We start from the raw sequence: 17,236 nt of genomic DNA on the forward strand, positions 1-17,236 counted from the left end.
GGTTTTGGAGGCACTCAGTGATAGGGATTATATAAGTACCAGGATCGACAAAGAGCTCATATTACAGCTGCTGTTTGGCTATAAAAAACACATGGCAGTATTTTTGGCTGTTTTGTTTTGTGATGATCTGAGATCACACATAACCCTGATCCCGCTCTTTATATTTGTGGGTAATGACTGAAGTAAGGGTTTGCCTACACTGAAACTAGAACAAAACTCACTAAATCAGTTGTAACTCACATCTTGAGTTATTTCAGTGCAAGTTTGTGTGCAGACATTCTTATTCCAAAATAAGAGTGTCCACACACTGAGTTGTACTGAAACACTAAAGGTGTAAATTACAACAGTTTAGGGATTTTGGTTCCAGTTTGTATGTAGACAAGCCCTGACACAGTATTTGCTTTGTTTTAACATGAGACAGTTTCTGTGCCTTTGTGCCAGATTCATAGCCATTACCTTATAGAGTTAGAACTTCTTGACAAGAGATGGGTCAGACCAAAGCCCCAGATCCAAACACCTCTTTAACCATAATAAAGGGGTATTTGCAATCTGATCCTAGATCTGGACCCAAATTGGTCCTTATCTCCAAAACCTTGTATCTGAACATTCCTGAATTGCGGAGTGTTTGAAATCTGGACCCATCTCTTGTGGCTCAGGCCCATCTCCTGCTTTTCATAAGAAGAAATATTAATTTCAGAGCTGGATCCAGTTCCCCTTCCCTGAAAAGTACGTGGGAAGCTGGAACATGTTCACACTGAAAACATAGCTAACGACCATAAAAATATACTTTAAACAGAACTTTAAAACTTATGCCTCCTAAGACCCTCTGAAGTATAACATACCTACCTACAAGTGTCCGATCAGTTGCTCGCGGGAATCGACTTTCCTCATCAAGGAGAGACAATAAACCCATTGGTTTCTGGAGGAACATATCTAAGAGAGGCCGGTTGTCCTCATACTCTATAACTCTTGCATCAACACCTTCATATAGGTATTCATTCTGTAACAGGTGATAATATGCATGTTTCACCCACAAACACAGAGCCGTTTCAGAATATGATTCACAAACTGACAGCTGAGTGGAATCATAATGACATAGAATAAACAATACCCAAGGGGCGAATGCATCAGTGTTTTGTAAGAAAGAATGTCACTTTGAATGTTGCAACACACGGCAATGCTATAAGCTTTAATTTTGCGTGCCTCATGCTGTGTGTTTTGTAAAATCATATGCTTCCCATGTACACACAAGAACAAATAAACATAAACAAAGTCAAAGAGCTCAAGCTACCGCATTTGAGAGCAAGATAGAGACTTTATTGTCCTTCCACTGTTTACTCCACTAGTCTGTATTGTAATAAAATTGTTCTGAAGTCATTTGGGGGCTTCATTTATATTCCTACATTGCTTCATTATTCAGACCTATTGCCAGTACAATGGCCAAGATTTGTAAAAATGACTAGTCATCTTGAGATACCTTAAAAGGACCTGATTTTGAGAAGGCTGGAGCTTAGCACTTTCTGAAAATCAAAGCCCTATAAGGTGTCTAATCACTTTTGATAATCTAGGCCAGTGTATTCAATATGGTAGAAAACAAATCTAGTTTCTATGCTCAGGAATACAGAGATCTCAGACTTCTCAAGGTGATGAGAAAATCTACTAAGCAAACTCTGCAAACATATCATGCCCTCAGCATTTTTAGTGCCTTTTCTTTTGTTTTTAAAGGCTTTTTTATAAATCAGGGAAAAGTAGCCAGATTTTTCTTTAACTCTCTTGCAGTCTGTTCCCTAAATCCACAAAACAGTTAATTAAGCCTTTTGATTCTCTTCACAAATCATTTTTTTATTCTAAAGAACAAAATCCTTTTCAGTTACCTTTAGTTTTACCATGACAGTTTTGTCTTAATAAGTGATGTCACCAATCCAGTGTTGCCTGTTTTCATTGCAAATACATTATCCTAGGGACTACACTGATTCCTGACAGATGAATAACATCCAACAATTGAAGTACCCTATAACTAAGCAGGAAGGTCCCTCTGTATATAATTCACCTTAGTCTGAAAGAGTTGGGGAATGGAGAAGGTAACACAGAGCATAGTTTGGAAAGCATTTTGGAAAGCACTAGAACAGCATGTCCTGAGACCTCTGATGACTTCACCTCTCAGTCAGATGGAACCAAAAGTATAATCAACAAAATCAGAAATGCTGATGTGACAAATAAGACCCAGATAAATATGATCTTCAAATACATCTGAAAGAGACTATAGAATGCCTGCTACAATCATACTTTTGGCCAGATTTACGTAATTTCTTCTGGCTTCCTAGACTTTTGCACTTGATTGTGACTCTGACTACATGCCCGCACAAGGAAATAAGATGTGAACCCCTAATACAGCACTATGTGGGATAGTCATATCTTGGGGTCATAACCACATGAGATTAAGCCCTTTTTACCCTGCTCAGGGGCAGGTGGGTGGGGAGCAGTGTGAATATATGGAGTCTTGGCTTCATCCCCTCACTCATTAGTCTGAGTCATGAGGCCAGTGCAGGAGAGGAGCATAATCAGATACCAGTGCAGACTAGCAGTAAATTAGTATACCTTCAGGAGCAAGGAGGCTGCAGAGGAGGAATTGTGACTGAGAGGTATGTTTATGAGTCACAATGTCTCCCAAGGATAATCCTGGCATGGGGCAATTTACACACCAATACAAATATAAGAAAGGTCAGACTGGGTCAGATCAATGGTCCATCTACCCAGTACCCTATCGTCCGCCAGTGGCCAAAGCCAGACGCTTCAGAGGGCATGAACAGAACAGGGCAGTTATTGAGTGATCTGATGTCCAGTCCCAGCTTCTGGCAGTGAGAGGTTTAGGGACACCCAGACAATGGGGTTGCATCCCTGACCATCTTGGCTAATAGCCATTGATGGACCTGTCCTTCAGGAACTTCTCTCATTCTTTTTTGGACCCAGTTATACTTTTGACCTTCATAACATCCCCTGGCAATGAGTTCCATGGGTTGACTGTGTGTTGTGCGAATAATTACTTTCTTATGTTTGTTTTAAACCTGTTGCCTATTAATTTCATTGGGTGACCCCTGGATCTTGTGTTATGTGAGGGGTAAATAACACCTCCTTATTCACTTTCTCCACACCATTCATGATTTTATAGATGTCTATTATATCCCTCAGTCATCTCTTTTCTAAGCTGAACAATCCCAGTCTTTTTAATGTCTCCTCATATGGAAGCTGTTCCATACCCCTAATCATTTTTGTTGCCCTTCTCTGTACTTTTCCCAAATCTAACGTATCTTTTGTGACCAGAACTGCATGCTGTGTTCAAGGTGTGGGCGTACCATGGATTTAAATAGTGGCATTATGCTATTTTCTGTCTTATTAGCTATCCCTTTCCTAATGGTTCCCAACAGTCTGTTAGCTTTTCTGACTGCCACTGTATATTGAGCAGATGTTTCCAGACTACAAGATGTCTTCCTTGAATGGCAACAGCTAATTTAGACTCCATCATTTTGCATGGATAGTTGGGATTATGTTTTCCAATGTGCATTACTTTGCACTTATCAAATTTGAATTTCATTTGCCATTTTGTTGGCCAGTCACCCAGTTTTGTGAGATCCCTTTGTAACTCTTCCCAGTCAACTTTGGACTTATCTATTTTGGGTAATTTTGTATTGTCGGCCAACTTTGCCACCTCACTGTTTACCTCTTTTTCCAGCTCATTTATGAATATGTTGCACAGCACTGGCCCCAGTACAAATCCTGGGGAGACCTTGCTATTTACCATTCTGAACTGTGAAAACTGACTGTTTATTCCTACCCTTTGTTTCCTATCTTTTAACCAATTACTGATCCATGAGAGGACCTTCCCTCTTATCCCATGACTCCTTACTTTGCTGAAGTACCTTTGATGAGGGACCTTGTCAAGGGCTTTCTGAGAGTGAAAGTACACTATATCCACTGGATCACCCTTGTACACACATTTGTTGAAACACTCCAAGAATTCTAGTAGATTGGTGAAGCATGATTTCCATTTAGACAAGTCATGCTGACTCTTCCCATCATATTGTGTTCATAAATATGTCTGATAATGCCATTCTTTGCTATAGTTTCAACAAATTTGCCTGACAGTGAAGTTAGGTATACTGGCCTGTAATTGCCAGGATCACCTCTGGAGTCTTTTAAAAATCAGCATTACGTTAGCTATCCTCCAGTCATCTGGTACAGAGTATTATTTAAACAATAGGTTACATACCACAGTTAGTAGTTCTGGGGGGAAGGATAGCTCAGTGGTTTGAGCATTGGCCTGCTAAACCCAGGGTTGTGAGCTCAATCCTTGAGGGGGCCACTTAGGGATCTGGGGCAAAATCAGTACTTGGTCCTGCTAGTGAAGGCAGGGGGCTGGACTCGATGACCTTTCCAGAGATAGGATAATTTCATATTTGAGTTCCCTCAGAACTGTTGAGTAAATACCATCTGGTATTGGTGACTTATTATTGTTTAATATATCAATCTGTTCCAAAACCTCCTCTACTGAAACCTCAATCTGGGACAGTTCCCCAGATTTGTCACCTAAAAAGAATGGCTCAGGTGTGGAATTGCCCTCCCATCCTCTGCAGTGAAGACTGATGCAAAGAATTAATTTAGCTTTTCTGCAATGGCCCCATCTTCCTTAAGTTTGCTCCTGTAGCACCTCAATTTTCCAGTGGCCCCACCAACTGTTTGTCAGGCTTCCTGCTTCTGATGTACTAAGGAAAATTGTTGCTGTTAGTTTTGTGTCTTTTGCTATTGTGGCAAGGCACCCCCTTTACTTTGTCAGCATCAGTGTTCCTCTCTTTGGCGGTGGGGGCCCGGAGTAAATCAGTCCAACTCTGAAGGTTTTTAATGATTTGCTCTGGTTTATTTTTTCAGTATTTACAAGGTGGGCCTCAGAGTAGGCCCAACTACTTCAATTAAGCAAAAAACCAAACTCACAACACAAAATAAATATATTTCCCTGTCCCCTTTCCGGGGCGGAAGGAACAATCAGTTTCATACATACAGAATGGGAAGAGATTGTCTAGGAAGGAGTACGGCAGAAAGGGATCTAGGGGTTATAGTGGACCACAAGCTAAATATGAGTCAACAGTGTGATGCTGTTGCAAAAAAAGCAAACATGATTCTGGGATGCATTAACAGGTGTGTTGTGAGCAAGACATGAGAAGTCATTCTTCCGCTCTACTCTGCACTGGTTAGGCCTCAACTGGAGTATTGTGTCCAGTTCTGGGCACCGCATTTCAAGAAAGATGTGGGGAAATTGGAGAGGGTCCAGAGAAGAGCAACAAGAATGATTAAAGGTCTTGAGAACAAGACCTATGAAGGAAGGCTGAAAGAATTGGGTTTGTTTAGTTTGGAAAAGAGAAGACTGAGAAGGGACATGATAGCAGTTTTCAGATATCTAAAAGGGTGTCATAAGAAGGAGGGAGAAAACTTGTTCACCTTAGCCTCTAAGGATAGAACCAGAAGCAATGGGTTTAAACTGCAGCAAGGGAGGTTTAGGTTGGACATTAGGAAAAAGTTCCTAACTGTCAGGGTGGTTAAACACTGGAATAAATTGCCTGGGTTGTGGAATCTTCATCTCTGGAGATATTTAAGAGTAGTTTAGATAAAGGTCTATTAGGGATGCTCTAGACAGTATTTGGTCCTGCCATGAGGGCAAGGGACTGGATTCGATGACCTTTTGAGGTCCCTTCCAGTCCTAGAATCTATGAATCAATGAATTATGCTGGCTTCTGGTTGCCAGTCCTTCCCCAAACAGAAGTTAACTTGATGTTTCCTCTCAAGGGGGGAGAGCAGCCTTCCACCCAGGAGAAGCCTTTTCTCCCTGCTGCTCCTAACTCTGCTGCAGCTTGTTTCTCATCCCTCCCTCCTTCCTCTCTCTCTCTCTCTCTCTCTCTCTCTCTCTCTCTCTCTCTCTCCAGAAGAGAGGTTTTTAAAGGTCACTGGCAGCCTTTAATTGGCCACAGGTATCCCTGATTAACGTGAAGTAACCTCTTTTCAGTTCACCATTCTAGGGCTGATACACTTGCCTTCCACCAGTCGCTTACAGCTGTCACTTCTGACTTTGTCACGCTAGTTGCTCTTCACATTCTTTTTTGACCTGCCTAATTATACTTTTACACTTGACCTGCCAGAGCCTATGCTCTTTTCTGTTTTCCTCAGTAAGATTTTTAAAGGATGTCTTTTTGTCTCTAATCACCTTTTTTTGCTCTGTTGTTTAGCCATGGTGGCATTTTTGGGTCCTCTTACTGTTTTGTTTTAATTTGGGGTTTACATTTAGTTTGAGCCTCTATGATGGTGTTTTAAATAATTTCCATGCAGCTCTCAGGCATTTCACTCTTGTGACTGTTCGTTTTAATTTCCATTTAACTAACGTCCTCATTTTATGTAGTTCCTCTTTTTAATGTTAAATTCTAGTGTGGTGGGTTTCTTTGGTATTTCCCCCCCCTAAAAGATGGATAAATTTAATTACGTTATGGTCATCATTAATGAGCGGTTCAGCTATATTCACTTCTTGGACCAGATCCACTATGCCACTTAGGACTAAATCAAGAATTGCTTCTCCCCTTGTGGCTTCCAGGAGTAGCTGCTCCAAGAAGCAGTCATTAATGGTGTCTAGACATTTTATCTGTGTCCCATCCTGAGGGGATAGTTGAAATTCCTCATTGTTATTGGGTTTTCTGTTTTTGCAGCCTCTCTACTCTCCCATGGAATTTAACAATTACTCTCACCAGGTGGTCTGTAGTACATTCCTACTGCTATACTGTTGTTGTTCAAGCATGGAATTTCTATCCATAGGGACTCTATGGTGTAGTTTGATTAATTTACAATTTTTATTACAGTTGACTCTATGCTTTCTTTTACACATAGTACCACTCCCCAACAAGCAGGACCTATTCCATCATTCCTATATATTTTGTATCTTGGGTATTACTGTATTCCGCTGATTACCATCATTCCACCAAGGTTCTGTAATCTTTGATCAGGCCTGTAGTTGCCCCAAGATTGAGATGTTAGGTTCAAGCACGAGGTGTTATCACTAAGGACGCTTTTACTGTCAACAGTCTATATGTAAATAAATAATAATTATGATAATCTGCTTCTGTTGATTATGACAGTCAGAAAAAGGAGTAAATATTTCATGACACTGATGCATCCTTAGACGAGCATTCCTGGGCAACATCTCCAATTATTAGTTTTTCTAAAACTCTAATGCTCATTAAAGGAGACAGTTTAACAACACTGGAAACTGAACTCTGATTTAAGAGTAAATGGAACGTCCATAGCTACACAGTATGAGAACAGCAGCACAAGCTTCCCTATACTGCCTTCATATGCCTCAATCCTGACCTGGAAGGACCACATGGGCAGTTTAAGCCTTCGTGATCATTCAGTTTTCTGTTTCTCTATTAAGACTGCCAAACGGAGTGTCAATAAGTGCCAATGGTTTTCGTGATGTCTACCAGGATATGGAACAAATACATTAAACCACTTCACATAATTAATGATGTCAGGAAGCAAAAAACTTCCAGTCACTATGGAGCTGGGTTAGATTTAAATTAGTGACCTAACAGTGAAAGACTCTATATTATCAATCCCTCATGCAATACTGCTCCCTTCACCATATTATGATGTAATATGAGGCAGGAGAAAAAACTAATATGACAAGTATTATAAAGCTATAATGAAAGAGATTTTATTTGTATTAATTTCTAACATGCCATAAACCAGGCACTGAGTCAGCTGCAAGCCCCAGTGATGTTTCACAGTATCTGAATTCCCTAAAATAGTTTCTACTCTTTGAGAGGATATCACACAATTCACAAGACAATATTCACATAGATAGGATGTCACAAGGAATGACTGCACTATATTGGAGTATGTGGGCTCTTATTTTATGCTGTGTCTACTGTGATCAAACTAGGTAATATTACCCTGTGCAGATTTGCTGCACTTAAATCAATAGGGACAATATTATTAAATGCAGTTGTAATTTTGTTTTGTACTAATAGAAAACAACTGGGTCATGAAGTAATGCCACTTTGTTGATTTGATGATATGAAGTCCCCTTAGTTTAAAGTTTAATTTTAGGAACTTATTCAGAACCTGCCTTTTACCATCTTATTAAAGCAAAAGATGCAATTGTAAAATTAAAAATAAATGTGAGAGACAAGGTGGGTGAGGTAGTATCTTTTACTGGACCAACTTCTGTTGATGAAAGAGTCAAGCTTTCAAGCTACACAGAGCTCTGCAGACCTGAAGAAGAACTCTATGTAGCTTGAAAGCTTGGCTCTTTCGCCAACAGAAGTTGGTCCAATAAAAAAATATTACCTCATCCACCTTGTCTCTCCAATATCCTGGGACTAACACAGCTACAACACCACCACAAACAAAAATGAATGTTGCACATGCCTTATCCAAAAGCACATTAGGTTAGGGTACCAATGCATTTATCATCTGTATTAGCGTGCATCAAATTCCACTGGCATGCTCATATAATGGGTCACAACGAGAAGGGCAGTCTTCTGAACTATATTGTGCCAAGCATCACAATTCATATCTTTGCTAACACAATACAACCAGTGCTGAAATAACCAGAATTTATGGAAAAACAGAAAAGCTGTCCATCTGGCCAATACCACCTAGATCCCCTCTATGAAGATTCCTATCATTCCTGCATGGAGAGGAAAGTCAGCTCCGTCCACTGTAGTGTCACTTCCCTGGACCACACAGACCCCTTTCTTCAGGGTCAAGTGAAAACATGCTTTGTCCTCCCACAGTCCCAAGGTCCATGGAAATGCTGGCAGCTTGGGCCCGTCTCCGGGCAGGAGAAATTTCCTCTTTAGGGCACTTCTCTAGGCTGCTAAGGCTGTATTTCGCTTCGCAAAGCTCAATGGTTTGTGTTAAACAGTAAGTTCTTTTGTTCTCAACTTTACAGAAGTACACAAACTAGCTGCAGCAGGCAACTCTCTGCTCTAACAGGCATTCTGAGCCCCATGCTGCTAGGTGAAGAGTGACTCTTCAGCCTCACTTACTACCCTTACACAACAAAACAAGCTACTTCACACACAGGTTGGGGGGGGGGGAGCTCTGGCAGCACAGTGCCTTCAGAATCATGGAGTTAGAGACCAAGATGTTGGGCCAGAGACACAGTGTTTCTGTGTGGATGGCCCTGCCTCCTGTCAATCCCCAGGACCTGCAGAGTTGAGGGGCAGTTCATTGCACATCTTGCAGGGTTTGTTCCCCTTGATTCAAGACAATTCTAATTCTATGATTAGACCCTCACAAGGTTTCCCCCTACTTTTTCCCCCCAGCCTCTATCTACCTCTGACCCAAAGCTATATCCTGACTTAAACATAGTGGGTCAAATTCATTCTTTATTGTTACCCCATTTATGTCAAAGGGACATAAATTTCAATCCAGATTTCCTATTTCTCACCTGTAGATTAGAAAAATTCCCCTCTCGCAGTTGCCATACAATTAGTCATGTGTAGAGATGGTGTGAACAGCTACTGTCAGATTGAGTACGTCCTCAGTCTTTGGTGTCAAGTATCAGAGGGGTAGCCGTGTTAGTCTGAATCTGTAAAAGGACCCTCTGTTGCTTTTCTCAGTCTTTGGATGTGCTGAACTAACATTCCCTGGGTCCTTGGCCACATCCCCTCTCTGGCCAGTGACTTCAGCTTTTGGGGCTTTACTAATTGGGTCCATGCTCCCCAGTAGAGTAGTTTTACACCTTACACTGCTGTGATCCTCTCACCCCTGGCTAGACTTTCTGCCAACAGGATGATGTGCATCTGGTGATCCTTCGGCAGAATCCAGGAGTGAATCTGGCCCACAATTTGCAGAGAATTTAAAAAAAAAAGTTCCTCAAAATAAAGAGGCAGCACTTATCCCAATCTTCATTTCTTCCACTCAGAAAGCCTGGGAAAGAGACCAGCCTTACACTGTGCCTGTAGGGTTAACAAATGGAGTCTGTTAGACCGGTGGGAAAAGTGAAGCTCAGAATTGAAGACCTTCTCCCCTTGCTATCAGCCCCACATGATTACATTAAGGGACTGTTAGCCCAAGTGGCTGTGCTGACCTCAATTTCCATGGCAGCTCATGGAAAGAGAATTGGGGTCTCATATAAACAGGAATGAAACAAGCCACTTAAAGGAAGAATTAGATCTGTACCTTATTTACATACAGTGCCAAAGATGTGCAATAATATGTACAAAAATATAGGTGGATACTTCCCTGTTATGAAGAGCTTACAATGCACATGGAGTAGGCGCTGCTTTTCAAATGGAAGTATGTTTATATCAGGGGTCGGCAATGTTCAGCACGCGGCTTGCCAGGGTAAGCACCCTGTCGGGCCGGGCCAGTTTTATTTACCTGCTGACGCGCCACGGTTTGCCGTCCCGGGCCAATGGGGGCGGCGAGAAGCAGCGCGGGCGAGTGATGTACTGGCCGCGGCTTCTTGCCGCCCCCATTGGGCCGGGACGGCGAACCGCGGCCAGTAGGGGTCGCACTCGGACGAACCTGCCACGTCAGCAGGTAAATAAAACTGGCCCAGCCCGCCAGGGTGCTTACCCTGGCGAGCCGCGTGCCGAACGTTGCCAACCCCTGGTTTATATGTAATACCATTTTTCAGTTTTGAAATTTATTTTAGAGCTCATTAAATATGCCAGTGTGACAATGCTAAAAATGCTAAAAACCAAAGCCCAAGTCACTTCATCTTTCTGTGCATGCATTTCCCTAGCTGAAAAATGGAGATGATACTTCCTTCCTTTGATGTCTAATGATGAAAAGCACTATATAAGAGCTACGTATTATCATTATGATCATCAGCCCTAGTTATTATCCCTGGAACTGGTACAGCATAGGCAAAGGCAGCACAGACTACCCCAGAAATGTGCCACCTCCATCAGCGTAGGAATAATTTAGTCTTCCATGTTCATTCAGTTATTGGCTTCATTTCTCAGATTGCCAAAAAGCAAGCCACTTAAATCAATTGTGGTGTTGGTTTTTGTTATGAAGATGCCTGTTCAGTGAGAACTGGACTAAGACCAACCCACTTGATCTAGGCCACCAACCACACAGAGATATGTTCAATTTCAACCACTTTGACCTGGTGTGAAGTTGATCAAATACTCTGGGGAAGAGGGAAGGACTCATATATTGACAAGGCTGCGCTCCTTTCTTTAGAAGAATGAAGAGAGAAAAACTGTATTGTTTAATTTTGTACAACATGGTGATAAGTGCTATATAAAAGCCTAAGATAGAAGGGAAATACTCCCACAGATGTTTATAGACCCAACCACCATTCAGTCCCTTTGCATTTTTCATTTGCAAATTGATAAATGTATTCCATTAATTATCTAGGATTATAATTTAAAAAGAAACCACACACATGCACACAAAACCACTAAGGATTCACAGTCAAAAAACAATGCTATTCACATTTTACAAAAGATATGCTGGCACATTGCTTTATGCCAAAATTCAGTTGGCTGTAAGCATTCTGGAGGCTCGGAACTCAAAGAGTTGGAGGAATCTAAATGGCCCATGATTACATTATTTATTTCTCCCCCTTTGAATATCTTAAATGAGAAATGAAAGTTGTAGAGCAGATGTGCCTATCATAGCTTAAATGTGTTTAGGAAATGTTACACAAATTATGGTAGTTCAATGTGCAAAACAAAGCACCACTATATACACAAAGGAAATCACAGACATTTATAAAGATTTACACATCCACATAGCTTTTAGACTGAGGATTTTTTCATGACTTTTGAAATCTATACTTTTCACCACTTCTTTAGATTATTATAGAAGAGACTGAATTTGCATGATTTGTAATAGCATTGAAGGCCACACTTGAAATCTATAAAGCTTTTAGCTTATGATACGTTCAACTGGAAATGAGAATAAAACATCTCACTTCTAACAAGAGAAGTCAATGCAATGCCCTCAGTTTCTGCTGGTAATAGTCTACTACTAACCATAGCTTCTACATATCAGTATTGAAATCACATGTTACAAATTAAGACCTTTGACCATGCAAATCCTTACACATGTGTAAAGTCAGCTGTGTACATAAGTGTAGATTTAGTGTCAGACTGACCTATTTGTACAAGTTATTGATTTGTACACGAACAATAATATTGAATTTCTGAACTTTTAATTTTATTCATTAATGAATTTTAAAATGGCATTTTGCTTCTTCCTATGTAGAGATATAAGCAACATAATATTTTATACTTTTCTTTCTCCTTTTCGTATGCTGACTTCTGAAGAAAGGGATATCGTAAACTTCAGTTAACAATCAGAGCATATCATATCAGTGCTAGACTTAGCAGATCCCATACAATTAACATTTAAGATGCTGAATCACCTACTTTCTACATGATTGTTCTTGTGACATGGAACTGAAGTAATGTGCATGTCCCAAGCAGGGGAGAAGGGGATGTGATATAATGGTCATTAATTATATTGTGAACTGTCCTTGAGCAACAGCCTTGCAATCAGTGACAACCTTATACTGAGATCACACTAGTCACTTCCTGGTTTTAAAATGATAGAGTTTGATACCCAACTTTGCACTAATTTTTGTCTGTAGAGTTAGTTATGCATCACTTCAGCAGTAACCCCAGAGACTACTTTGAATACCCTGCAAGATAATGTAAGGAAGTTTGCTATAGTATCAGGCCTGTTCTGATCCCTTTTAAATGTGGAACACACAACACACACACACAAGCTTATTAAACTAAGGGTATGTCTACACTACAAAATTAGGTCGATTTTATAGAAGTCGATTTTTAGAAATCGATTTTATACAGTCGATTGCGTACATCCACACTATGCACATTTAGTCGGCAGAGTGCGTCCTCACTACCGTGGCTAGCATCGACTTACAGATTGGTGCATTGTGGGTAGCTATCCCACAGTTCCCGCAGTCTCCGTTGCCCATTGGAATTCTGGGTTAAGCTCCCAATGCCTGATGGGGCAAAAATATTGTTGCGGGTGGTTTCGGGTACATGTCATCAGTCGCCTCTCCCTCCATGAAAGCAATGGTAGACAATTGTTTCACGCCTTTTTTCCTGAGTTACCTGTGCAGACGCCATAGCACGGCAAGCATGGAGCCTGCTCAGCTCACCGTCACCACTGCTGTTGCGAGCTGGAGGTTTCTGCCTCAGGCTGCTCTCCAAGCCGGTAACACCGCACGGTCGCACCTACCCCAGCCTACCCCTTACTCCCATGGCTCATGAAGCCTGACAGTAGTAAGGAGGTTTTCAGCTATAGGCTGAGCAATTGCAGAATGGTGGTATAATGTGCCTTTGGACGTTTAAAAGCTCGCTGGCGCTGTTGGTCAGACCTCAGCGCAACCAACATTCCCACTGTTATTGCTGCTTGCTGTGTGCTCCATAATATCTGTGAGAGTAAGGGGGAGATGTTTATGGTGGGGTGGGAGGTTGAGGCAAATTGCCTGGTGTCCAATTTTGAGCAGCCAGACACCAGGGCGATTAGAAGAGAACAGCAAGATTCGCTGCCCATCAGAGAGCCTTTGAAAACCAGTTTCATGACTTGCCAGGCTTCGGTGTGACAGTTGTGTGTGTTGTTTGTTGATTTTAATTCCCTGTAAGCCAACCACCCTCCCCCCTTTGAAATAAAGTAACTATTGTTTTGAAACCATGTATTCTTTCTTTATTAATAAAAAAAAAGAGAGATAACAGACAAGGTAGCCGGGGTGGGGTGGGGGTGGAGGGAAGGACAAGGCCACATTGCTTATTGTAGCCACACTAAAAATCAAACTGTTTCAATTACAGCCTTCTGTTGCTTGGCCATCTCTGGAGTGAAGTGGCTGGGTGCCTGGAGCCTCCCCCCGCGTTCTTCGGCATCTGGGTGAGGAGGCTATGGAACATGGGGAGAAGGGTAGGCGGTTATACAGTGGATGCAGCGGGGGTCTGTGATCTTGTTGGCTTTCCTGCAGCTCCAAGAGATGCTTCATCATATCCGTTTGCTCCCCAACAGACTCTTTATCATGTCTGTTTGCTCCCTCATTAGCCTCAGCATCACATCCTGCCTCCGCTCTTCACGCTCACTTAATTCTTTCCTGGCCTCTGCCACTGAATGCTTCCATGCATTAAACTGTGCCCTATCAGTGCGGGAGGACTGCATGAGCTCAGAAAACATGTCATTGCGAGTGCATTTTTTTTGCCTTCTAATCTGTGATAACCTCAGGGACGGAGATGATAGGGGGAGCGTAGAAACATTTTATGCTCTATGATTCTGAGGGGACTGTATGGTCACCTGTGCTGCTGAGTTTGCCACGCAGACCAAACAGGAAATGAAATTCAAAAGTTCCTGGGGCTTTTCCAGTGTACCTGGCTAGTGCATCAAAGTTCAAAGTGCTGTCCAGAGTGGTCACAATGGAGCACTCAGGGATAGCTCCCGGAGGCCAATACCGTTGATTTGTGTCCGCACTACCCCAAATTCGACCCAGCAAGGTTGATTTTAGCGCTAATCCCCTTGTTGAGGAGTACAGAAGTAGATTTTAAGAGCCCTTTAGGTGGACGGAACAGAGTTGGTTGTGTGGACGCAGTCATTTTTAAATCAACCTAACGCGGCTAAATTCGACCTAACCCGATAGTGTAGACCAGGGCTAAGGGATAACACAAGAACATTTGAGTCAACTCATGCCTGGCCAGCAGTCTACATATAAAGATACCCAAAGGAAACTGAAGGCAGATTACACTTGAATAGAATGGAGCCCAAGGCAAGGTAAGTACATTAAAGGTGGGTAGTAAAGAAGATGGAGAGAGAGACTGGGAACCTTTGTGTCTGAGTACACCCTTGAACATGGATGTCTGTCAACTGCAAAGCCCTTTGTCCTGCAGTGAACAGAATGATGGTTCAATGCTAATTACAGAAGCGTCTGTGTTAAATAGCTGAGGAGCATCTGCTGTGAAAATTCTGTGTTTGGTTACAAAATTTCTCTTCTTTTATGGCTTTTCTATACTTGATAGTTAACACAGACTAAGGTAGGATGTGAATTTAAAGTGCAGTAGTTTTTTCTGAATAACTCCACTGTGTGGACACTCTTATTCCAGAAAGAAGTGTAGCCTCGTTATCGTTTCCCCAGATGCTGGCTTTTTAATACAGGGAAGTGGCAGATAATGGTTGGCTCCTTTGGTGGACTGAGCTTTGTTGCCTGAGAGTATTACTATTGTGACTGATGCATGGAGATATTCCAGGGTGGGTGATAGAGCCTCCTTTCACAAGATTTTTAAACTGCTTATTCCAGAATAAGAGTGTCTACACATGGCATTAATTAGGAACAGTTAATCAAGGACAAGCCCTTCCATATTGTAGACAAGCCCTTACATATGGTGGAATGTCCTAGTAGTTGCACATTCTGCATGCTTTAATCTGCAGGGCAGACAATGGCTTTAAGACTTCTGTAATAGTTAATTTTCACATTGCTTTCTAGCATACATTTTCTAGTTATACTTCTAGAAGTTTATTAACCAAGATCTTAAAAAAAACAACCTTTGAGTCAATATACAAAGAAGCAGTTGTTCTTTGTATATTGTTCCAATCTGCTACTGTTCTCTCTTCACACCGTGGCCATTAAATCCTTTAAGACCCCAAAGGCAGCAGTAGCCAACTACTCAGACTTCTGTGATCTACATCTTGGGTTCATCTGGAGGCTTTGGCACCAAAACTGTTGAAGTGGTTGCCACAGACAAAGTCAAACCATCTTTGGCTTAGAGGAGTCCAAGACAAAAGATGATCCTTCTGGTGTAACTGGAAAATCTTCTTCATGAAGATATACAATCACTCCCAAAAGGCTACATCTAACTCCACATGATTAAGTTGCCTTTGAAATAATTGGAAACTATCAAATATGTTTGCCACAAAGTACTATTTTCCTTTTATTTATACACAAACACGAGAGAGAGAGAGCGAGAGAGACAGAGTGCGAGAGAGACATTTTCCCAACCTTACATCTCTATTATCTACAAAACCAACAATGATTAACAGTTGGGCAAAACCCTGCATTAGTATTAGTAATTAAAAATTATGAGGGTGGGTGACAAAATGCTTTTCAAAAATATATATCTGAAATTTCATCCAATAATGCAGAGAAAGCATCTTTTCACTCTCTAAACCTAAAATGTGAGGGTTGATTACCCAGGACATACAGTATTGGGCAGTACTTCTGTTTTTTGTTAAAACATGTTTTTTCAAATAAGAGAATTAATTGGCTAGCAATTTAAAACTGTTTAACTTAATTTTCATTTAATCCTTTTATAAACTCCTTATGGTCTTTTTACAGTTTTTCTACTGACCCTTTCAAGTTCATTAGCTTTCATAATTACAACACCTAATTTTTCCTCCATCTTTTAAATCAAATTATATAGTGTAATCAAAGTAAATCTTCCATCAGTTGGTTTAGGAGAACAAATTCCTAAATGAGATCCAAATAATTGCAATTATTCTGATTTTTATTATTGGAATTCAATGTTAAAAAGCTTATTAGCATGCTATTAGGAAAGTCATTCTTCAAAAAATATGTACTATATGGCATTTTTGCTTTTTGCTGTTGAACCATAAATTACATAGTACATATTATTCCTCAACAAAACAACAATGCATTTGAATCAAACCCATTATTGCTGTGCTCTGTTGCCTAGAAACTGTAAATTTGAAGTTTAATGCATTTTAGATGGACATTTAAATTACAAATAGCAATCCAACAGTTCTTCACATAATGTATAGACAGAAAGCAGTCTGTTATAGACTACTATTCTGTGCTTCTTAAGAAGAAAGAAGAGTTTAGCTTTTTTGGGTCAGATATTTTATGTTCAGTGCTACTAAACTTGATAAAATATTCCCAAACCTACCTGTTCCCAGGCAAATACATGTTGATTGAAGTAGAACTGAATCTGTTCATTAGCAATATTGATACACAGTTGTTCGAAAGAATTTTTTTTGAAATTTTCAAAGCCAAAGATATCAAGAATCCCAATGTTCAACCCATCATCATTTTCGCTGAAAAAAGGATTTAATAAGCTCTTCAGATTTTTATCTCCGTTATTTTACATAATACCTAACTTCATTATTGTTTCAAGAAAATAAATAATGGGCCAAACTTATCACTGACCGTGGGAGTTACATAAGGATGAATTTTGCCCAATCA

The 17,236-nt window shown here is 40.8% G+C and overlaps 1 protein-coding gene across 2 annotated transcripts in view; it reads right to left on the reverse strand.

Annotated features, from left to right (window-relative positions):
- The window catches only part of MYO3A (myosin IIIA), a 200,148-nt gene that overhangs the window by 56,873 nt on the left and 126,039 nt on the right, over nucleotides 1-17,236 (reverse strand). For both annotated transcript variants that reach the window (XM_005302809.3, XM_065586866.1), the window contains exons 20-21: nucleotides 16,941-17,088; nucleotides 847-1,000 (exon numbers count right to left, since the gene is read on the reverse strand). In XM_005302809.3, coding sequence (XP_005302866.2) covers nucleotides 847-1,000; nucleotides 16,941-17,088 — 302 coding nt within the window. The remainder of the gene's footprint in view (nucleotides 1-846; nucleotides 1,001-16,940; nucleotides 17,089-17,236) is intronic.

The sequence above is a fragment of the Chrysemys picta genome, chromosome 2 (assembly GCF_011386835.1).
Source record: "Chrysemys picta bellii isolate R12L10 chromosome 2, ASM1138683v2, whole genome shotgun sequence".
NCBI classification, from domain to species: Eukaryota; Metazoa; Chordata; order Testudines; family Emydidae; genus Chrysemys; species Chrysemys picta.